At 39.4% G+C, this 22,200-nt stretch overlaps 5 protein-coding genes across 5 annotated transcripts; 2 read left to right on the forward strand and 3 right to left on the reverse strand.

Annotated features, from left to right (window-relative positions):
• Positions 1-215: 215 nt before the first annotated feature.
• On the reverse strand, positions 216-6,529 carry colgalt1a (collagen beta(1-O)galactosyltransferase 1a). Its single transcript, XM_017425298.3, has 12 exons — positions 6,203-6,529; positions 4,202-4,312; positions 3,996-4,113; positions 3,345-3,479; positions 3,057-3,261; positions 2,854-2,973; positions 2,593-2,669; positions 2,362-2,468; positions 2,133-2,265; positions 1,925-2,052; positions 1,623-1,829; positions 216-1,530 (listed from the first exon to the last, which is right to left on the reverse strand). The coding sequence occupies exons 1-12, from the start codon at positions 6,463-6,465 to the stop codon at positions 1,263-1,265; spliced, it is 1,872 nt and encodes a 623-aa protein (XP_017280787.1). The 5' UTR covers positions 6,466-6,529; the 3' UTR covers positions 216-1,262.
• A 615-nt stretch (positions 6,530-7,144) lies between these two features.
• Positions 7,145-9,436, reverse strand: pgls (6-phosphogluconolactonase). The gene is made up of 6 exons (XM_017425342.3): positions 9,305-9,436; positions 8,746-9,016; positions 8,553-8,660; positions 8,365-8,466; positions 7,662-7,802; positions 7,145-7,423 (listed from the first exon to the last, which is right to left on the reverse strand). Exons 2-6 carry the CDS (start codon positions 9,007-9,009, stop codon positions 7,277-7,279), a joined length of 762 nt encoding a protein of 253 aa, XP_017280831.1. The 5' UTR covers positions 9,010-9,016; positions 9,305-9,436; the 3' UTR covers positions 7,145-7,276.
• A 264-nt stretch (positions 9,437-9,700) lies between these two features.
• Positions 9,701-14,961, forward strand: LOC108241291 (zinc finger protein 225). The gene is made up of 8 exons (XM_037978694.1): positions 9,701-10,087; positions 10,193-10,286; positions 10,375-10,477; positions 10,622-11,302; positions 12,579-13,010; positions 13,306-13,433; positions 13,516-13,621; positions 13,707-14,961. The coding sequence occupies exons 1-8, from the start codon at positions 9,795-9,797 to the stop codon at positions 14,453-14,455; spliced, it is 2,586 nt and encodes an 861-aa protein (XP_037834622.1). The 5' UTR covers positions 9,701-9,794; the 3' UTR covers positions 14,456-14,961.
• A 356-nt stretch (positions 14,962-15,317) lies between these two features.
• Positions 15,318-17,996, reverse strand: LOC108241313 (zinc finger and SCAN domain-containing protein 21-like). Its single transcript, XM_017425349.3, has 4 exons — positions 17,550-17,996; positions 17,326-17,444; positions 16,572-16,677; positions 15,318-16,487 (listed from the first exon to the last, which is right to left on the reverse strand). Exons 1-4 carry the CDS (start codon positions 17,830-17,832, stop codon positions 15,508-15,510), a joined length of 1,488 nt encoding a protein of 495 aa, XP_017280838.1. The 5' UTR covers positions 17,833-17,996; the 3' UTR covers positions 15,318-15,507.
• A 444-nt stretch (positions 17,997-18,440) lies between these two features.
• Positions 18,441-21,823, forward strand: vac14 (vac14 homolog (S. cerevisiae)). Its single transcript, XM_017425286.3, has one exon. The coding sequence runs from the start codon at positions 18,612-18,614 to the stop codon at positions 20,982-20,984; it is 2,373 nt and encodes a 790-aa protein (XP_017280775.1). The 5' UTR covers positions 18,441-18,611; the 3' UTR covers positions 20,985-21,823.
• Positions 21,824-22,200: the final 377 nt, after the last annotated feature.

Consider the following 22,200-nt stretch of genomic DNA (forward strand, 5'->3'; position numbering starts at 1 on the left):
AGATTATGATATGACAGCTCATGTTTCCAACTTTACTTCAGAATACATAATTAGAAAATTGGGTTGTTTACTTACTGAGCAACTGATGTCATAGTAAATCCCCACAAAAAAAAATGTTAGTTACTTTTGTTAACTCTTCAATGCCAATAATGTTCAAGTTAGGTTTGAATTATCTACAATAATAAGACAGATAATAATATGTCAAAAATCAGAAATTCAGTTTTTAAAAACAAGACATTTTATTTAGTTAGTTTCTGGCACATTGCACCAGCAACTCTTAGTGCACAGTGAACAGACTTTTATGTGAGATCTTCCCTAGTAATAGGAAACCTGCAAATAATAAATAATTAGAAAATGAACACAATTCAGACTTCATACATTTCCAATTTCATAATGTCAAATAAAGTCCTGCAAATTCCTCAAATTCTGATTCATCTGATCTGAAAATGTTGAAAAACATCATTCAATTTCTTTCTGAAGCTAGTAAAAGGGAACACGTAACCATGTGCTTTTTATATTACAGTAACAGTGTTTAACGTGGTTTGTTTTATAATAACACTGAGAGCAAGTTTGTGGTGTCAGTCTGGAAACAATTAAACAGCATCAGCAATAACACAAGAGGAAAAAACTGCACTGTTAGTAATTCTGCTTTAATATTATTGCAATTTTGTTATTGCAAGTTACCAGGAACTGTTGTTTTGCTTGTTTTATTTTCTTACTTTAACATCTATACATTACTAGAACGCTGTCTGATGATTTGCTAAAATAATGCAATTTAAAATAAAAAATACTAAAAGAAAAAAAAATTCATAAAGTTGACCAAAGACTTAAATGCCTGCTTTTCATCTTGTTGTTTATAGAAAAAAAGTCTGTTTGTTGCCTAATTTAACATTACTTTTAAGACAACAGAAAACATTTCACAGTGTAATGTAAAGTTTGGTTGACTGTGAAAACTGAAATGTACCAGCCCACTTTGATTCTTTGTTAATCTATTTGTTATTTTCTGTATGACAGACACAAGCCAAGGACTGCAAATGTCATTTAAAATGGCAAGTCTAGTGCCCCATCAAAGTAAAGCATAAACACAAAATGCCCCTGATCCCTTTTTAACATGTCAAAGTTGACAAATTTGATCATTCTACAAGTTTTGATATCACATTCCTGCTGTGATGCCACATCAAAAATGACTAAGGAAGACACAACAAAAAAAACTATTATTTGTCCCAAGAACCTTTACATTTTAGACTCTCACTCATTTCTTCTCAAAGTTCATCCCGCACTGCACTGTCCAAAGGGGACTGGAGCACATCTGAGTTTTGGGCCTCACTGCTGATCTCTGCCTGCTCCCGAGTTTTTCCTGAGCGTGCTCTGTCCCAGTCTGTACGGACCTTATCATTGTCCCACACAGTGGAGGTCTCAGTGTCACTGATGTAGCCTGGGTCGCCTGTGTAGTGAGTTGGATACACAAGGAGAGGCTCTGCAGAAAACGCCTTCAGGTCCCTGTTTTCAAACTGTTCCATATAATCAGAGCTGTGAATCAGAAGCCAAAGCCAAAGAAGGAAAAAAAATGTTAAGCAGATGTTTATGTGAGAGTACTTTTCCTTGTAGATATAAATACTTACACTGGATGTTTATTGTACATGATAGGAAGAAACTCATCCACTGGTAAAATCTTCTTTAAAGGTTCTGCTTTTAAAAGCTTCTCAGCACCCTGTAATGACATCATATAACCTAGCGTCCAGTATGAATAGTCTGCCTCCACTAGGTTGTGTATGCGTGGCACTGCTTTCTCGGGATGATCCACTTGCATTCTCTTCCGACCAATATAGCTAGATAAAAGGAACAAAGAGGAGAGGTGAGAAGAAACTGCTGACTTAAGAAAGCTGTGATAGAATTGAAGACTATCGTGGAAGAGCAAACTCACATGAGATCCCAATCAAGTCCTTCATTCTCAACCTCACTCATCAAGTTCATCAAGCGACGTTTGAAGAAAATGTCAAAGCGCAGGTCATCTTCAATCACCAGAGAAGTCTGCAGACCCCTCTCTACAATCTAAAGACAGACACATTCATTAAAATATCCCCCATCTGCAGGTTTCAAAAATACCCAAATGCTTGGCTTTAAAGATGCACCTCTTTCCAGACGTTATAGTGGGAAAGAAAGCAGCCCAGCTCTCCCTTTGTCAGTGGTCGATCATGGTAAGGGTCGCTGTATCCAGGGAGCATATGGATCCCCATAGCATGAACTTTACTGACATTCATAGCTCTAAAATGAAGAAATGTGACACAAATAAGAAAAAATGCACACTGTGATGATCAACAGGTACTGAACAATAAGATTCATTCTATATGGTGCACCTACTTTCCATCTACCGCTGCAGTGACCTTACATGCGATTTCCTGCTCATACAGGGCCGTCAGCATACGTTCTCTGCGATCTGTCCGCCTCTCTAGGTTTATCATGAACACCTGCACATACGTTGAAACCAGCCAGTGATATTATAAATTTCAACAGAAGGGGGAAGCTTTCAGAAAAGAAATACATAGAGGGCCATTTTTGCATTATTCCATCTTCATATCGCTCTTTACTCACCTCATCAAAGCCCATTTTGTCAGGTTGTTTTCTAGGAACACGTATGTATTTGGAAGGCATCACTGCAGAATTTCGTACTACACAGTAAGAGGGAAGATGGATGCAGAAATGGTATATTTGATATATTATATATGATATTTCGCATGCTGTAAGCTGGTACTGGACAGATATGGCAGCAAAGATTAGAATAAAGACCTTAAAGCCGTCCAAAACAAAGAGAATTTGGGTGCAAAAAAAAAATTCTAAAAGCAAAACGCTCACCATTAACTTCCAACAGGGAATGCAGGAAGTTGTCAGCTTCATCTTGTAAAGTATTGTGAGAGCGCAGTGGCACAGGAAAGTAACCATAGGTCTCCTTGTTACATACAAACATTTGAACATCTGTTAAAAAAAAACACAGGATGGAAAAATGAATGTCAAATCAGTAACATGTTTAGACTTGCATATAAGCACTAGTAAAGTACCTGCCATCCGAGCAGAGAACGCAAACACAATAATGTCATCAAAAGCCCAGCTGTAATCTGGATGTGGTGGGTGAAAAGCCAGCTGCCTCGATGCCTCTTTTCTGAGGTCTATCAGGAATGTGGAGTGAACCATCGGAACAGCAAAACAGCCCTTCCGCACTTTCTTCCTGATGGGTATGTAGGCAGGTGTCCTCTTATAGTAACCCTGACAAAAAGAACTCAATTAACGTTTGAATTCATAATGAGTGTTTGCCTTAACACACAAGCAGATACAACCAGTTTTCATACCTGGGAAGTCATTCCACACCAGAAATTTGAATAGGCTGCTCGGGATTCAAGCATCGGAGCGATAATAGTCTTATTCTGTTTCATGAGCTTCCAGAGCACATTGGGATTGGTGAGGAGGTTATCGCAGTCCACCAACTGTACGGAGAAGAGAGGTGAGACTGTGAAACATGTTTATAAAGAGTCAAAGAAGGCTATGTACATTGTCAAGTATTGAAAAAAAAACTGGGTATTTACTCCCCTGTTCATTTCAATTCTGTCTTAAAAAGAGGAAGCTAAGAAGCAATGCTACAAGGACAAAATGATTGCAATCAATTCTGTATAAATGTCACTTCAAACTTATACTCCACTAAAGCTAAGCAATGTGGGTTGGGCTTTAAATTACAAATATGAATCTGCACAGCGCTGTATAGAAATTATGTAGACGAACTAAGCTAAAATATAAACTCTTGTAAACAAAGCATAAGCAGATCAACTTCAACAGCCTGCGTTCCTCTTCATTTCCATTTGTGGTCATGCTTGTGTTTGGTTCTGTACTTATCCTTTAGTTGTTATGAGCAAATGATAAAAACAGCAGGGGTTTAACAGCTGTCTCAGTGCATTTTCAGTCTTTTTGTACTCTTTCTTTTACTCTGGAAAATCTTATTGACCTACCATAAAGTAGTCTGCCCACATTTCACGAGCAGACTCCAGTGCTACTTGCCGAAGTTTCATAACATGCTCATAACGGAGATCTGTCCAGTGTTTCGGGCCATCTTCATCCCTATAACGTCTTAAAAAGACATTGTGATGTTAACTGGACAGATTCTTTTTTTGTTTGTTTGTTTATCAAATTCACCAGAAACTGTAAGAAAACAAACCTAGGTTCTTCTTTTGGCCTCCACTCCACATTATGGTAAAGTTTCTGCACTTTTAAAAGCCAGTCACGTAGAATCACTGTGGTGTTGTCACTGTTGTGGTCAGTTGCTACCCTGTCAATAAAGAACAAGAGCAAATTAACAAAATGTATTGTATTCAAAACCACTGTGCTTAAACTTGATAAACACACTGTTAACAATGGTTAAGTGTAGCAAAAATGACAAACTTGATTCAAGCAACAACCAGCACTGAAAGGAGAAACCTCGACTCAAATAACAATAGTTTTGTGTTCACTTTTTAGAATCGTATTGTCTGCAGCTGTGGGAACTGACACAAGTGTTACTGATACCAACAGTACACAACAAGCACAACTAGCTGACATCTTGCTAGGTTAGCATTTTAAAAGAAACTTGCATAAAGGAAATGTAAAAAGGATAAGAAACATTGCAGAAGTGAAACTTCTATCTGTAATCGCTTAGAACGGAAGGACAAGATTTGAACTTAGGCTATCTGTGAAGCAAATGAATCCAAGTTAGACAATCTACAGGTTTAATGATGTCCTGAAGAACGAAACCCCAATATTTTATCCACATGGCTGTCAAAAAAGTTTGGAATAATGCTACAGCACATTTCTTTCATGTTACTGAATCAATTTTAATTTTTGCTATACATCCTTAAAGTTATTCAAGTCTTTTTTGTTACTTTAGGTTTCCCCGTTTATGCTCGAACTGAACAAGTTTAGTCCTGATATATGCAGTTTTTGAGCTTTTAACAGACATCAGTGAGCGACGCCTCTCTCTTAATCTGGTCTATTTTTACTTTTACTGCTGCGGAGCAGAATGCAGGCCTAATTGCAGACAACAAAGATTTAAATGATGGCTTGGCAATTCTGATTCTGATGCTTTTGGCATGCTTACAAACAGTTGCAAGAACACCCAGTAAAATTCATAGAATATGGGGTGTTTATAGCAGTACAAACTTGTTTGCATTTCTCACATGTAACTTAATATGCCCCGAGAACACAGAAAACTGAGCTGCTTTTTCTGCAAACATTACTTCCAAATAAGCATAAGATTCTCATCTTCAACATAAAAAACAATTATGTCCTTTTTACAAGGCTTCTCTGTGAAGTTAAATGACTTCATTGAGTTACTCAGTGAGGATCACACCTCTCGAGTCCTCAGTGAAGTCACGTAAACTGCTCAGATCTGCGGATACAACTGTGGGTGGGCTGTTAAAACATGCTATTTACTTTATGTGAGAAACACCACCCTTTCACTTACTTCAGTTTTTTCACTTAGACATGGTTGACGGATGTTTAGTTTGCACAACCATTAGTTGTTTAGAGAGTTGGTGTCTTACAATCAGCAGGGCGCAGAATCGCAGATACAGTTTAGTAGTCACTTAAAATGGCCTGAAGTAAACTTATACAGAGACATGATTAAACATTTAACCTTACTAGCTGCCACGTGTGAGAAAACCCAAGTTTTTCTTCACACTTCAATTTGAAATGTGAAAATTAATTTCACAAAAAGTGCACATTGTTTTGTAAATCCTGTTAAATCTATTGCAACTATTAAAAGTCAGCTTGGGGAAATGAAGGCTGGTGAAGAGTTGGAATGTTAAAACCCAAACAGCGCCTCCAGTGGTCAGATTCTTCCCGTCTCCTCCCCTCCACGTTTACAGATAACTGTAAACTTTAATAAAGTGTCCATATCCGTTCACCTCTTTCTGCAGGTCTGATTTTAAAAGTTCAATCAATGCCAGCCTGCAGATAAACATCTCTGATGGTGAATGTTCATATTCATATGATTTTCTTTAGCTCTCAACACATTTTTGATGGTCAATCTCTGCGGGTCCACCCACTTTATTATTCTTCCTAAAAATCATCATAACGCGGACATTATGTGTTAGGAAGAAGCATTACCAAAATATGAAACCATTCAACTACATCAGCTGGTTCAACAGTTTGCAAAAGTTAACATTCTCCAGTGGCAACTTACCAGAGAGCCATACGGTCTTTAGGATAGTCGAGGCGCTCAATAGTGCCCAGGAAATACGGCAGAGAGTGCTCGGAGTTTCTGCAAACCAGAGCGAGGAGAACCCGCGGAGCGAGGAGCGGAGACTCGGGGCTCCAGCGCTCCTCCGCAAAGTATCCCCGGGCAGGGCAGCAGCAGGCGGACAGGAGCAGGAGGACGGACACCTCCAGCATCGTGGCAAGAAATGATGCTTTATAGCGTAGATAAACTGGGGTCGGGGCTCGCATAAAACTGTGAAAAAAATGCCCCTCCACTCCTCAAGACCATCAGGACAGCAGAGCAGCTGCACAAGTTGCGCTTTAAAGGGGTGGGATGTGCTGTGGTCTTAAAGGGGATGGACCACAACTTTCACTACAGAATTGAATCATTCTTTTATACGAATAAATTAATTTAAAAACAATAAAAATATTAGTTTGTAGCATCGAAAGTAAATTACTTTATTTGACATTTTACAAATCATTCCCACCCGCCCAGGACAAACAACTTTTCAGAAGACACTTAGGCTACAACATCTATTACATAGCATCTTCGTCTGGTTGGTAAGGTTACAGTTTTGTAAAACTGGACAAGAAAATGCTAATTTAGAGATAGTTTTCAGTCAGATTTTAAAGCAGAAAAATACTTTGAATATTTGGTCTGAAAAAGTACAACCTTTTTTCACTTGACTGAGAAATTAATTCTGTTTTTGCATGTTTTGAGTTTCTACATCACCTTTTGCATCGGTTTGCTGCACAGGTAAATAATAATTACATTTAACTGTTATGATTTGCACTTACAAAATTTTGCAGTAAACAAATGTATTTCACAGTAACTAATATGCTTGAATAAGGCTACCTTTGGCATCTCACATTAGTCCTATCACACATACCATACACATACAAAAAATGCACACACAAACACCCCATATGCAATAAACTGCAAAAATATTAATTTTATTGTTAATGTGGTCACTGATTTCTAATTACCTCACTGTAATCATGTACATTTTCCTTCCCCATCTACACAGTGTTGACATCCTGCTTTTGTACACTGATAGCTCTACAGTTTGGCCCCCGAGCCTAGCCTCTCTACCTGAATGGTCAAGGAAGCAGCTGCAGGATCGTCAATGAGCCAAAACAGCTCACCGTTGGTTGGGACAACACGGGCTGCTGGAAATGCTGGACCTTCTCTACCTTCCAGGACTTCCTGTGAAAACAATGAGCACTGTTTTGTAATACAACTGCACTATTTCTAATGTGCAAGTTGGTCAAAAGTGAAAAAAATAATTTTAGTCCTCCAACTGAAAAAAAATGGTGCTAATTATCATCAGGGTTTTCCTCAAATGTCTGGATTGTTGTTTTTTCTTCATCTAATCGTTCTTTTTAGGAAACATTGATAAAGTTCTCCTTTGTTGTTGTGTAAATAGCAAAAGTTTAAGTGTTACCTTCAAAACAGGAGCTTTGCTTCCACCTGTAGTTACAAAAGCAACACAGCGTGCAGAGTTCACCACTGGAAAAGTCATAGTCACACGCTGTAGTGGCGGTTTGGGAGAATCACTGATAGGGGCCACTATCTTCTCTGTTTCCTGCATTTAGGACACAGACAAACCAGATCATTTATTAAATTAAAAACAACACAACGTGAACTACAATCACTGACAAATGTCTCTCTTTAATAGCATAACATGGCACATATTTAACAGACTTCCATTGATATTTTTATACTTCTAATTCATTAAGGCCATTAATCAGGGAGGGTCAATACTTGCTTGATTTAGTTTAACAAACACAATGAGAGGGATGCTCTGTATGAATTGCTGGTTTGAGTTACGGTAGGTCTACATTAGTAGGGAGGATGGAAACAACAATTTCTTAGTGCCAGTGGCTAATAATTTAATTATTGTTGTGGTGGAAATGTTTGGGACAATTTTTGCATATAGTACAAACAAAGCATCTGTAGAAATAAAACCAACAATCGATAAATAGTTAAGGGGAAGACTTGAAAGCAACACATAATGGCACATTAAAACAACAAATCAGAAAACAACATCTAAGAATGACCTTAACATCCTAGAAATTTTTAATACACAGGCATATAGACATACTGTAACTATACAAGAAATAGGTTTACTGAGGAACTGCGCTCACCTCTAGAAGAGGATGATCTGGAAAAAGGGAACACGTGTGCCCATCGGGTCCCATACCAAGCAGTAACAGGTCAAATACAGGGAATCTGTCACCTGGGAAGGCCTGCGATTATGAAAGTGACTTATCAATGCAATAGGATTTCTCAATATTCTTTCTCCATGTTCTAAAACCTCGTGATTGATCTGCACCTCCTTCAGTTTGCGGGTGTAATCCTCAGCACACTCAGTAACTGGCAGAGAGGAGTCAATGGCTAGGATCCCACTTTCAGGGATGTTGATTTTGGAAAACAAATGACTCTGGAAAAGAATTAAAGTGTTGCACTTTATCCAAATGTAACTGCATAATCATATATCAATATGAACACAATTGAGGACACTGCACCTTGTAGAGACCATAGGTGCTCTCTGGATCATCGAAGGAAACCAGTCGCTCGTCGCAGAAGCCAACCACCCACTTGCTGCAGTCCAGTTCTGGCAGGGCGAGAAGCTCTTTGCTGAGCATAAAGATGAGGCTTCCACCAGAGAGGCCCAAGGTGAACCTGCCATGGGAGGAGATGGCCTTCTCAGCCCGTGAAATGACAAGTTGGGCCAGTGCAGGACCCAGCTCTGCTGAGGAGGGAAAGACCACGACTCTTCTACCAGCCATGAGAGCACTATGTGACATGAAAAATAGGAACATTACAAAACAAAAGGAAGTTACCAAACGGTATCGCAAATAATGATGTGTCTGCAAATGCTCCTTATTAAGTCTTCTAATAAATCAAACTTCTTGTTTCTGTATGTTAAAGGCATGCTTTAACAGCATTTAACTTGCTAGGGTACAGATAAATTGGTAATTGTATTGAAGAATGGAGACTGCCAACCTCAGCAGGATAAGAAAAAGCATGCTTACACGGGTGTTTTAGAACATAAAACAAACGAACTTTAGAGTGTATACTTACCTTGTATAAATAAGAAACTTTTCGTGTCTCGCAGAGACAAATATCAACAGTAGAAGACGATTTTCAGTCGGCAAATGGGTAAATTTAATTCGACACACTACTTCCTCAAACGACGTTTTATCAGCCAATCACAGTTTCTGGAATGCCGCGATGCATTCTGGTCACTGTAGTCCTCGGGAAACCAGCACCGTTGCTCTTACAAGTTAAAATTAGAAATATAAACGTAAAGCAGAGTTTTAGTTGAGATCCACGACTGATGTTATTATCAACTGAAGTAAAACTGTACAGCTAAATATTACGATATATTTATATATTAGTTGTTAATGTTATTATATTAGTTGTGTGATACTTCCGCCCCGCCGGAAGATGGCGTCTCATCATTTTCCCCCTCTTGAGTTAAGGTTGTAACAACATTTTGCAGGTACCAGGAAGACTCAGTGTTATAACAACTAGGTTTGCGTTTGTGGGGTGTTTAGGAGCCCAAAGAAACATGTCCACAGCTTTTTCTTTCCAGGCACAGCTCGTCTCCATTATGGACGCGTTGTCCAAAACAGCTGTAATGGAAATAAGCAAACTTGTAGAGATCGAATCGAAGATGTTGAAAATAGAGATAACCCGAGGTCGAAATGAAATCGCCTCGCTCACAGAGAAACTGCAGCTGATGGAGAAGTTACTTTACATGGCACAGGGGCGCAGTCAGGATGCAGCAGCCTCCGTGATGAGAGAAGCGACAGAAAACGACGAACTTTTGGCGCATGACAGAATAAGACCTGTCATAAAAAGGTAGGTTTGTTGACAGCTATGTGTCCAGTAGGTCGATGCAGTCTTTGTGTTATGCTGCCAATTCTTCATCTCATTTATAACACTGGTTACCTTCGACCTCTGTTGTGCACTGCATCCTAGTGAAACCTTGTGGGAAAACATATCTTCCTCTACCGAGATGAGCAGTTTGCATCAAGGTGAAGAGCATGCTTTAACTGAAGTAAGTCTTGTCATTTCTTTTTACCAAATATTCTGCTCTGTTTTTGCATATGTAACTGGTGCAATTAATTATTTCTTCTTGTCATTAGATGCCAAACCTACTGAAGGAGCAGTCAGAATTGATAGTAGTAAAAGCGGAGCCATCAGAGATGGGCAGTGGAAACACTGCACAAGATAAAACTAGTGAAAACAGTGAGTTTATCATTTGTTTGTAACTGCATTGCTTTATTACGTCCGTTCTCATCAGAATTGTTCCAATAAAAATGTTTTAAGAGAATAAGGCTCATCTAAACCAAATATTATTTGACTCGTACTGTATTTATCTGCTGTCAACAGGAGGAGAGGCAGTCACAAACACCCAGAAGAGTCCAAATGTGATACATCATCCGAAACCCACTGCAGAACCTCAACAGCCTCCTTTCAGCAACAGATTTGTGACTCTGAGCACCCGGCAGTCGGCTGATGAAGCAGGAAGAGGAGAAATGCACTGGAATGCGCAATTAACACCTGCAAACACAACCCTCGAGGTTGGGAAGAGTGTGGCTCAAAATGTTGCCTCCCAAAGCGTTAATGTGCTCAGAAATATGAAGCTTCACAATTTTAGAAACTCGGCTGCAAAGAAGTTTGGCTGCTTGCAGTGTGGCAAGAGTTTCAGGTGCTTTAGTCAGCTTGAAATTCACCAGAGAAGTCATACAGGAGAAAAGCCATTTAGATGCACACTATGTGGAAAGCGATATGCCCAAAAAGGGCACCTGTACACACACCAGCGCACACACACTGGAGAAAAGCCCTATCGGTGTCCTATTTGTGGAAAGGGCTTCATTCAGAAGTGCACCCTTGATATGCATCAGCGCACGCACACGGGAGAAAAACCTTTTGTGTGTATCAATTGTGGCAAAGGTTTTACAAAGAACTGTAATCTGAAAAAACACCTTGCTGTACACGTAGATCCAAGTTTGAACATTTACAGTAGTGAATCCAGTGCACCGTCATTCAGTGGAACGTTTCCAAACGAAACCACATAAACCACCAAGCAGCACCACATCTCATTGCTCTTGTTTTATTTTTGGTTCAAACTTTTTGTTAAAATATACAATAAAGTTGTTTTTGTTTAAGATGTTTGTTTGTGTCACATTTTTAACATTTAAATGTTAAAAAATCTAAAATTCAAATAAATTTTAAATTCAGTTTACGTATATCATGCAAATTCACAACAAAAGTCATCTCAGGGCATTGTGCAGAAACTCACATACATTATAAAATGCCAATTAGTAAAAGTCAGCAGAATGAGTTGTATCTTCACTTCAAATATTGTTAAAAGTATTTTTAAAACTATCTAACATCATGTTAATGTTCATTTCTGCAAACCTTTCCTTGATAGTTTTTCATGTACTGATTATAATTTAGAAACAAATGAGACATATAATTAGATATAAATGGTCTAAATTTTTATAGGAATGATAGAATAGCACTTTACTGATCCTCAGTAGGGGAAATTCACATGCCACAGCAGCAACAAAATAATACAGACAAGAAAAAATGAAAATGACTATAAAACAAGCATTAAGGTAGACCAGTGGTGCCCGATTCTGCTCTTGGAGGGCCACTGTACTGCATGTTTTAGTTGTTTTGCTGCTCTTCAGGATGTCTTCAAGCTCTGCAGAAGCCTGTTAATCACTCGTACGTTCAAATCATGTGTGTCAAAACAGAGATAACTAAAACATGCAGGATAGTGGTCCTCCATAAACAGGACTAAGCACCTCCAGGGTAGACAGACCTTGTTCAGACTTGAATTCAACAGAAAATCCTGTCATTCCATACAATCACCACTAGATGGCAGTAGCGACTCTTAATGTAACGTCAGTAACAAAGTGTTTTAAAAAATCTTTAATTCCCTTTTTAATTTTTTTTTTTGTCGTTTTGTAATATTACCATTAAAAATAATCATTTTATTTCGACAGTAATTAAACAGCAATGCACTATTTTGTGTGTTGGTAACAAAGCAGTTTGGCAGATTCCTTTTTGCTTAAGAATGAACTTTATCCCCATTTATTTTCATATTTATTACATATTTTTGATAGGCACTCATGATCCCCAGACGCTAAAGTAAAACAAAACAAAACAAATATGTGTAATACTATGCTGGCCAGATTCACAGGGTTTGAGTTAAATGTTACAAAATAACCGGATTAGTAAACAGTTACAAACTGATAAAAACAATATTGCAATAAAAGGCTTACTAATTAATTTTTGTGCATTGTTTTATGTAATTTCTGCACACTTCTTTCTACAGCTGAGCCTGAGACAGTTTTTTTTTTTTTTTTTTTTTTAACTCGGCGAGCATTCCGTTTTCCCATAATCCTTTGCTGTCGAGCTGTATCAGATTTTTTGATTAAAGGAGCAACGTTACAGCGGTGGGAATCGAGCCAACATTCCCAAATCTTCAGGCTCTCTGACGATATGATGTGCGACACCACAAACAGGAGTTTTCGGACACAGTTGGCCGTGATCCTGGACAAGCTAACAAAGGCGGCTTTGGCTGAAATCAGCAATCTGGCTGATGAGTGCTCCTCCGTCCTTCATACCGAGATATCTCTGCACAAGACGGAAAACGAGGCGCTGAAGAAGAGGTGTTACTCACTGGAGGTTCAGCTGAGAGCAGCCAGGGAGGGACAGTGTTACCCTGGACATGTCAACAACAGTCTGAACCGCAGGCAACTTCCAGGTCAGATAGCTGGACAAAAGGTTCTCTAGACAGCCACACCATTGGTTATTTACACCCCCCACCCCCAGCACAATATATAACATATACATACGGTAGAGAATTCTGTTTGTTTTCATCTATGTGCCTTTTTCCCTGATCTGATTTGTTCTATTTTAAAAAATGCATATATATATATATATATATATATATATATATATATATATATATATATGTATGTATATATATATATATATATGTATGTATATATGTGTGTGTGTGTGTGTGTGCAAAAGCCTTAATCTGCCTTCTCTTCTAGACCAGCACCAATCTACTCCAGCCATCGATGGAGTGTTTGGAAAAGACTGGTGCATGGACCTGTGGAGAGAAGAGAAGCAGCCTCACAGAAGAGAGCCGATGGAGACCGCTGCGATGACAAACATAGAAGTACAAATCTGCCTTCTATACGTAGGTTTTGCTGCTGAGTCATGGAGTGGGCTGATTTTATGGCTGCTTCTTTTGCTTGTAGGTAACTGACATGATGGGAAGAGAACCTGATCTCATCTTTGTTAAGGAGGAGACGTATGATGATCACCCCATTGGTCAGCAGATGGGTCTTACTGACAGCCAGAAAAGTAAGTGTCGACTGAAAAACCAAACACGGATCTTTACAATCCTGGTGTTTTCTATGATTTACGTGCATTTATTTTCATTTTACAGTTGTTGGGATGTTCGAGGACGACAGTATGCTTCATAGATCTGTTGATGAACTTCAGCTTCACTCGGGAGAATTGAACAGTTTCCCCATGATGTCTGAAAGTCAAATGCAACAACGCACACAGCCAACAATTGCAGACAGATTAATAGATAATGCAACAATGAGCAGTCTGGCTGAAAACACAAATCCTCCTTCAGCCGCTGTGGAAAACTTGGACTACGCCAACAGTATCCAGACGAACGCAACCAAAGAACTCTCCTTTCTGCCAAAACCCGTTAAGCCAGCAAAGCGGTTTGAGTGTTTATTCTGTGGAAAAATCTTTAACTATTTGAGCAGTTTGAAAGTCCACATCAGACGACACTCCGGAGAGAAGCCTTTTAGCTGCTCGGTGTGTGGCAAGCGTTTTGCTCAGAAAACATACCTGAAACTGCACCAGAGAGTGCACTCAGGTGAAAAGCCTTACAGCTGTCCAGACTGTGGCAAAAGTTTTTCCCAGAAAAGCTCTCTGAATATACATCTCCGAACACACACGGGTGAAAAACCTTACAGCTGTATGGATTGTGGTAAATGTTATGCATATAAATATGGCTTAAATCACCACCAGTGTTTCAACTGGATGATCAAACCAGAAGTATTTGATGGTGGTGCCCTCAGTACTGCTCAGAATGACATAACATGTGGCAGTATGTCCATACAAACCTCAAGCATGGATGAGATGAATTTATTTGAAACAAAGAAAGGTAACTTGTAATGCCTATAGCTAATTTTGCTGCTGTCTGACATGTTTTTTTAGCTTTATTGCAGAAACAAATGGTGCAGCAGTAAAAAGGACATTATCCTTAACAGACCATTTGTTCATGTCAGATTGAGTTTACATATTATAAAATCTAACTGTCATCCACTTGCAAGAAACACAGCTGCTACGAGGATAAGGTCGAACCTCCATTTCCTTCACATGTATGTACCTCATATCTCAGGCCACCAAAGCCCTGTCCCAGAAAAATGCCAAAATAGTTAACCTTGACAGGTCCTCCTGGCTGACTTTTAAAACTACCTCTTTGCAACAAAGTAAAAATACAACAACTCTGTTTTATTGCCCAGGTATCACCACTGCTCTGTACTTTTAATATGCCATGCCTCATTTTGTTTGGCACTAAACTGAGTGTGGAGGCCTGCCTCCTTTAAAGAACAGAACTGTTGTAAAAATGTTTGTGTCTTCGTAATATATTTAAATAAATTCCAAGCGCTGTTATTGCCTATATGATGTTGTTTAAGTCATTCTGTTTTTATGGTTGCGTCATACATATTTAAAGAGGATTTCTTTTGTCAACATGCAGTGGACCTAGTTTTATTATCTTTTCCAGTCCTGATGCATAAACAGAAATGATTTGTACAAAAGTCAAAGTTTGCCTGTAAAGTATTTCTGAACAGGCAGCTGAGTGAACTATTCCTGTCAAAAACTGCAGTCATGAGCTCTGTTGTGAGATCTGGTTTGTTTGGAGGATTCAAGTTAAATATGTAAAGACTCCAGAGACGATTCTTGCAGCTTAGACTTTGTTTAGTAAAAAGGTCCTTCATGATTTATAATAAAATAAAACTAAAATCACAACACGAACATTTATGGCTATTTTATTAAACAGACAACACTGAACCAAACTAATGTAGCTTTAAAAAGTCTTTGTTTCACACAGTTTTTTCAGTATGATACTACAAACTACAAATTACAAACATGAAATCACACTAGAGTAAAAACTGGAACAATGCATTATAAAAATAAAACTAACAATCTTGTCCTATAGCCAGTCACTGACAGGTTTCTGCCACAAAGTTTTTGACTTGTTTCTGACTATTTGGCCTTTCTCCAACAATCTCACGATTTAAGTGTGACATCAAATGATGATTCAGGTTCACTTTTTGCGTGAAGGTCTTCCCACATTTAACACAGTTGAAAGGCCTCTCGCCAGTATGGATACGCACATGACATTTTAGGTTGCCTTTCTGGGTAAACCGTTTTCCGCATAAGCTGCACCTGTAGGGTTTTTCTCCTGTGTGGACAACATAATGAATCCTCAGAGCTGATGGGTTAGCAAAGGTCTTGCCGCATAACTCACATGACTTGCTGAGGCTCTGCGAGGGAACAGGAGGCACACAGCTGTGTGAGTTTAACTTGTTTCTGTGAGGAAAATGCTGCTTACAAATGCTGCAGAAGTTTGACTTGTGTGACTTCATGTGGTTTGTCAAAGTGCCCTTGTGAAAGAATGTCCTGTTACATATTTGACATTTAAAGGTGCCTATAGTTGAAGCTCTGTTGCTTTGTACATTAGGCACACTGACATCAGCATGTGAATCTTTCTCTGAAGCTGCCTGGTTTTCAGTGTTTGATGGTGACAGTTGCTGTTTGTCATGACTGGACCCAGCTGCAGAGTTCTTTGCTGTCTCCTGTTGGCTTGCCTGAACAAACTGGACATCATCATCATCATCACAATCGCAATCATCATCATCATCATCATCATCATCATCATCATCATCGTCATCATCATCATCATCATCATCCTCGTCCTGCTCCTCCACCTCCTCTTCTACTTCTATTGGAATGATATGACTGCTGAAGGTCTCATCTGTATCGTTGATAGATATCATTTGAACAGTTGTTTCTTCAGTACCCCCTGTTGACACAATTTGCTCTCCAGCCTTATCAAATGACAAGCTACAAGTGCTGCTGCCATCCACTGAGTAATCCACTGACAGCTGCTCCGATTCCTCAACCATGCTTTCTTCATGATCTGTTGTATAAAAGGTAAAGAAAGGTAAAGCTAATGAATCTGACCTGCATATTACCCCATTCTAGTCCCTTCTCCTGATTTTACCTTTAGGGCTGAGAGTTTCCTGCTGGGAGAAAGTAGCAGCATCTTGCATACTCGCCTCCTCTTTGATGTCAGTAACTGTAATTTGGTCAGGGAGCGTCTCTACAGACTGTTACACAGAAAAGAAAAAAATACAATGAAAATGAAACATTGAACTACAGTTCAGTACACTAATATTTATTGTATCAGCAGTACTTTAGCAGTTTTGTCTTGTGTTTGAAAGGTTGTTACAATTTTAATAATATTTATGTAACTTATCATAGAAAGCTTTGTTGATAGACAGACAGACAGACAGACAGACAGACAGACAGACAGATAGATAGATAGATAGATAGATAGATAGATAGATAGATAGATAGATAGATAGATAGATAGATAGATAGATAATATAAGGCCTGCAATTATGTATAAATATGTTATTACATTTTTAGATTAGTCCCAAAGTAACAACAAAAATATGTAAAACATTAACAAATGTTAGATGTCTATATATACTTACATCTACAGTACACACATTTATTACAAAAGCAGCATACATCATGCATGTTTAATTCTAGATGCTAGCTGTATGGGAGCTAAATTATCTCTTAACTAAATTATTTACTGCAGCACTGTGATAATAACATATAACTGTTAATGCATTTAGATTTGGGTATATCTAACTTCATAATTGCCTGCTGTAGCACATAATTGTAAACACATTTTTTTGTTTGTTTTGATGCAGTTTTTTGTTCCCCTGTGTGTAACTTCCTCTCACCTTCTCAGGGGACTGAGGTGAATCTGTGCATTTCTGCAGACTGTAAGGATCTCTGTCTTTCCACAGATTCATGCACCAGTCTTTTCCAAAGATCTCATCAATAGTAGGAGGAGCAGGAACTGAGAAGAAAAATAAAATAAAATAAAAGCAAATAAGATATATAGTTTAAACAAAATGTTTTGGGATCTGCAGTTTTCTTTTTTATTTCTTTTAAACAGATATACCATCAGGATCATTCTCCTCATCTCTGCAGCAGACAGTTTGGACAGCTATGCTTCGATGACTTTTACACATCTTGGAGGAGTTGCTTCTTACAATTGTTAGCTCACATTCGAGGCTGTTTACTTTCTCTGCCAATGCTGAATTTGCAAACAGAAGCTGGGAGAGCTCCAACCGTAGTTCAGCCGAGTCCTCATCCACCAGTTTGCAGACCTGACCCACGACAGACTTTGCCATCGTCTCCATGATGGACGAGAGCTGAGAGTGCAAAGAACGGCGGCTCGCCATCGTAGACTGGTGTTAGACCAAACGTTCCTTCCCAAGCTAAATAAAGAAAATTAAAACACAAATGCAAATACGTTACTTAATATAAAATCAAAAACATTAATTTGTGGAACAGGTAGCTGATGAAGCTAATTTGAGTTAACGGTACTGGAAAAGCGGGACCCAAATAAAAGTTGCACTAGTTGCGTACTTCCGGTACAGGTGTTGTGCCGAAAAAAGCACCCATGGCGTAAAAAGCGACATGTCACGAGAATCGCTGTTTTATTCACTGGTAAATTCGATAAGGGTTAACAAGTAACAAACTTGTGTTTCCCTTAAAAGTCACCTTTCTACAGTAATTTAATTTTGACACTCGTATGTAGGCTACACAAGGTGCTTTTTAGCACAAGCTAGACAGCCATGATGTGTAACACTATTTATATCCGTTACTCCAAATATATAATCAGTTTTTATGTATAGTTAAGAGATTAATATTAGTATACATCATACACTGTATATGCTGTTTATTTACAGCTTTCAGTAAATAGTGTAATAATAAAAAATAAGCGCTTTTAAATACGCTTCCTGTGACTGGGTTGGTTTTCACGGGGTATTACGTTTTTCGGCACAACACCAGCGGATGTAACTGGTCAGCTGCGTTTTGTGACAGCGCTTCCTGGTTAGCGAATGAAACCATAAACTGGCGGCTTTTTCTTCTGAATTTTAACCTAAATGCCACCCGATTCCTTGCGTATCAACAGAGACGTAAGTAGACGCGATCCTTGACAGTCGCAGTTGTGAATATGAACACCGAGAAGGACTTTTCGCCTCTGACGCCCAACATTGTAAGGGCTCTGAATGATAAACTGTACGAGAAGAGGAAAGTCGCTGCTCTAGAAATAGAGAAGCTGGTCCGGGAGTTTGTTGCTCAGAACAATTCCACTCAAATCAGACATGTGATCCAGATTTTGGCATCGGAGTTTGCTCTTTCCCAGCACCCACACAGTCGGAAAGGGGGTCTCATTGGACTCGCAGCTTGCTCTATCGCACTGGGAAAGGACTCAGGTCTGTATCTGAAGGAGCTTATTGAGCCTGTACTCACGTGCTTCAATGACTCAGACAGCCGTCTGCGCTACTATGCCTGTGAGGCCCTCTATAATATCGTCAAGGTGGCCAGGGGAGCCGTGCTGCCACACTTTAACCTGCTCTTTGATGGTCTCAGCAAGCTTGCAGCAGATCCAGACCCCAATGTGAAAAGTGGATCTGAACTCCTGGACAGGCTGCTCAAAGACATAGTTACAGAAAGCAACACATTTGATTTGGTGGCATTTGTTCCTCTCCTGAGGGAGAGGATCTACTCCAATAATCAGTATGCCAGGCAGTTTATCATTTCTTGGATCCATGTGCTGGAGTCTGTGCCAGACATTAACTTGTTAGACTACCTCCCAGAGATTCTGGATGGGCTGTTTCAGATCCTGGGTGATAACAGCAAGGAGATCCGTAGGACATGCGAGGTGGTCCTGGGAGAGTTTCTGAAGGAGATTAAGAAATCGTCCTCTAGTGTGAAGTTTGCTGAGATGGCCAACATCCTCGTTATTCACTGTCAAGTTCCAGATGAAGCCAAACTCACAAATGATCTGATCCAGCTGACAGCTATGACATGGATGAGGGAGTTTATCCAGCTTGCTGGCAGAGTGGTGCTCCCTTATTCCTCTGGCATCCTAACTGCAGTGCTTCCTTGCCTTTCCTATGATGACAGAAAGAAGAATACTAAAGAAGCAGCTAGTGCATGTAATCACAGTCTGATGAAGCTGGTGACTTCTGAGGATGATGAGGACAATGAGGAGGAAATAAGTGGAAGCACTGGATCACCATCCACAGGAGAGGGCCAGCCCAAAATGGAGGGAGACAGCAATGACATGCTGAATGCATCACAGGAATCTGTAGGTTTTAGTAATATCAGTTTCTTCACCCCAGCAAGTGCTGACAGGCCTCAGGTAACTCTGGACCTAGATGGCATTGTACAGGTTCTGGGCCGCCACCTCCATGACTCGTCTACTGGCATGATGACTCGGATAGCTGTCCTCAAATGGCTTTATCATCTCTACATTAAGACACCACGCAAAATGTTCCGTCATACTGACAGTCTTTTCCCCATTCTGCTTAAAACACTGTCTGACGAGTCTGATGAGGTGATACTCAAAGATCTGGAGGTGTTAGCTGAAATAGCATCATCTCCTGCTGGCCAAACAGACCAAGCCTCCTCTTGTGACTGCACTGACAACAAACTGGTCCTCAAGGTGCCGGAGGGTCCCAAGACAGGACAGCAGCCTGCCACAGGAATCAAAGCTGCAGACTCCTCCCCCTCCACTCCCAGTATGAACTCATATTTTTATAAGTTCATGATCAATTTGCTGAAGCGTTTCAGCCTGGAGAGGAAGCTTCTGGAGAACAGAGGAGCTTTCATCATCAGGCAGCTGTGCTTGTTGCTTCATGCTGAGAACATCTTCCACTCCATGGCCGACATCTTACTGAAAGAGGAGGACCTGAAATTTGCCTCCACTATGGTTCAGACCCTCAACACCATCCTGCTCACCTCTGCTGAGCTCTTCCAGTTGCGCAATCAGCTAAAAGACCTGCATACTCAGGAAAGCTGTGTTTTGTTTTGCTGTCTGTATCGTTCCTGGTGCCACAACCCTGTGGCCACTGTGTCACTCTGCTTCCTCACACAGAACTACAAGCATGCCTACGATCTCATCCAGAAGTTTGGAAACCTGGAGGTGACTGTAGACTTTCTGATGGAGGTTGACAAGCTGGTTCAGCTCATTGAAAGCCCCATTTTTACCTACCTGCGGCTGCAGCTTCTAGATGTGGAGAACAACCCATACCTGATTAAGGCATTGTATGGTCTGCTGATGCTGCTGCCACAGAGCCAAGCCTTCCAGCTGCTCTCCCACCGCTTAAAGTGTGTTCCCAACCCAGAGCTCATGAGGACTGTGGATGAATCCAAGTATATGGACTCCAAACAGCAGGCGACCTCTAAACGTGCCTCTCACAGTCAGGTGGATTACAGTGAGCTGCTCCAGCATTTTGACCGTGTGCAAAGCAAACACCTGGAGGTCAGACACCAACGTTCTGGGCGAGCTTCTGATCACCACGACAGAAAGCTGTTTTGAAGCTTTTGTGCCATAGAGACCTTTGGTTTTTGGGAACAGTAACAGAAGACTATAACTGTATGACAGGAATAATAATAAATTGAAAAGAGTTAATGTTATCAAGCTGATAAAGTATTAAATACATATAAGCTCCGGCGATACAAAAACAGCTGTTTTGTTTTGGCATTCCTCCTTAAGAAGAAAATGTTTGAAATAATATTTTAAATTGAAATTATGTATTAAACTTAACACTGTAAAAAAGATAAACTAATACTTCTCTCTATGTAAATTAAAAATGTGTAACAAATCATAAACTACAGTGGCTTGCATGGAAACTAAGTTTAGTATTTTCATAGTACATCTTGTGAAGCAGCACTAATTGTAAATGTGTGTTTGGGGTCCTCATTATCTCATGTCAGAAAAGACAATTATATAAAGTGTTGACTCTGGTATGAATTTTGTGTAGACTCGTGTTGGTACAGACCAGAAGTTTTACCTTACACAACTTCCGCTTTTAATTTTGTTGCTTATGTATTCAACAGCTTTTTTGTTTGCACTGTTTTATGCTTTGTGATGTTTGTTTTGCACTCTTGTCATTCATATATAAAAATAAATAAAGTAGACCGTGTAATAGAAAAGCTTTTCTCTTATAGTTACTCTAATCATCTAAAAGAAGTTTAAGTGGTGAAAGTGTTTGTGAGAAGTGGGAGAATAAGACACCTGACAAAATATTGTCACTTCCTCTAATTTACTTTTTTTTGAAAATTTGAATGATCAGATTGTAGTATTACATTATCTTATTAAAATTTCCACTGGTATGATGATCTAAAACCAGTCCTCTCCTTAACAAAGTGTAAAAAATCAGTTAGTTGTATTTATGATTTTGTGTTTATTTGTTTTAGAAATAAATGTTTATTTTGAGCTTGTGTTAACCATAAAATCAAGTGACACAGCAGTAAATGCAAAAGTTTTACTATTATGAGACTTCACCTGTGTACCTAATCAAAGCTGAAACGTGGGTTTATGCATTGAAAATACAGTCTAGACAAAAATATTTTTAATTAAAAATATAGCAGTTTTACATTCCAAGAATAGTTGCCCTTGTATGAAAGAAATACTTAAGAATAATAATAGACTTTCTAGTTTGTTCTCAGCCTTGTTGAAAACTTTTCTCTCATGAACGTAGTGATTGAGGGTGAAACTAAAGAGGCTGGGTCTCTCCCTCTCTGCTGCAAGA

Source organism: Kryptolebias marmoratus, linkage group LG12 (genome assembly GCF_001649575.2).
Source record: "Kryptolebias marmoratus isolate JLee-2015 linkage group LG12, ASM164957v2, whole genome shotgun sequence".
NCBI lineage: Eukaryota > Metazoa > Chordata > Actinopteri > Cyprinodontiformes > Rivulidae > Kryptolebias > Kryptolebias marmoratus.

Coding starts and splice junctions, on each gene's coding strand:
- colgalt1a (XM_017425298.3), bottom strand. CDS start 6,465: ATGCGAGCCCCGACCCCAGTTTATCTACGCTATAAAGCATCATTTCTT. Junction 3,262..3,344: donor GGTGTGGAATGACTTCCCAG/GTATGAAAACTG, acceptor TCTTTTTGTCAG/GGTTACTATAAGAGGACACC. Junction 2,469..2,592: donor ACAAAATGGGCTTTGATGAG/GTGAGTAAAGAG, acceptor ACGTATGTGCAG/GTGTTCATGATAAACCTAGA.
- pgls (XM_017425342.3), bottom strand. CDS start 9,009: ATGGCTGGTAGAAGAGTCGTGGTCTTTCCCTCCTCAGCAGAGCTGGGT. Junction 8,467..8,552: donor ACACCCGCAAACTGAAGGAG/GTGCAGATCAAT, acceptor TCATAATCGCAG/GCCTTCCCAGGTGACAGATT. Junction 7,424..7,661: donor GCAAAGCTCCTGTTTTGAAG/GTAACACTTAAA, acceptor TTGTTTTCACAG/GAAGTCCTGGAAGGTAGAGA.
- LOC108241291 (XM_037978694.1), top strand. CDS start 9,795: ATGTCCACAGCTTTTTCTTTCCAGGCACAGCTCGTCTCCATTATGGAC. Junction 11,303..12,578: donor TGGAACGTTTCCAAACGAAA/CCACATAAACCA, acceptor TTCTTTCTACAG/CTGAGCCTGAGACAGTTTTT. Junction 13,434..13,515: donor CTGCGATGACAAACATAGAA/GTACAAATCTGC, acceptor TTTTGCTTGTAG/GTAACTGACATGATGGGAAG.
- LOC108241313 (XM_017425349.3), bottom strand. CDS start 17,832: ATGGCGAGCCGCCGTTCTTTGCACTCTCAGCTCTCGTCCATCATGGAG. Junction 17,445..17,549: donor TGAGGAGAATGATCCTGATG/GTATATCTGTTT, acceptor TTTTCTTCTCAG/TTCCTGCTCCTCCTACTATT. Junction 16,678..17,325: donor CACCTCAGTCCCCTGAGAAG/GTGAGAGGAAGT, acceptor TCTGTGTAACAG/TCTGTAGAGACGCTCCCTGA.
- vac14 (XM_017425286.3), top strand. CDS start 18,612: ATGAACACCGAGAAGGACTTTTCGCCTCTGACGCCCAACATTGTAAGG.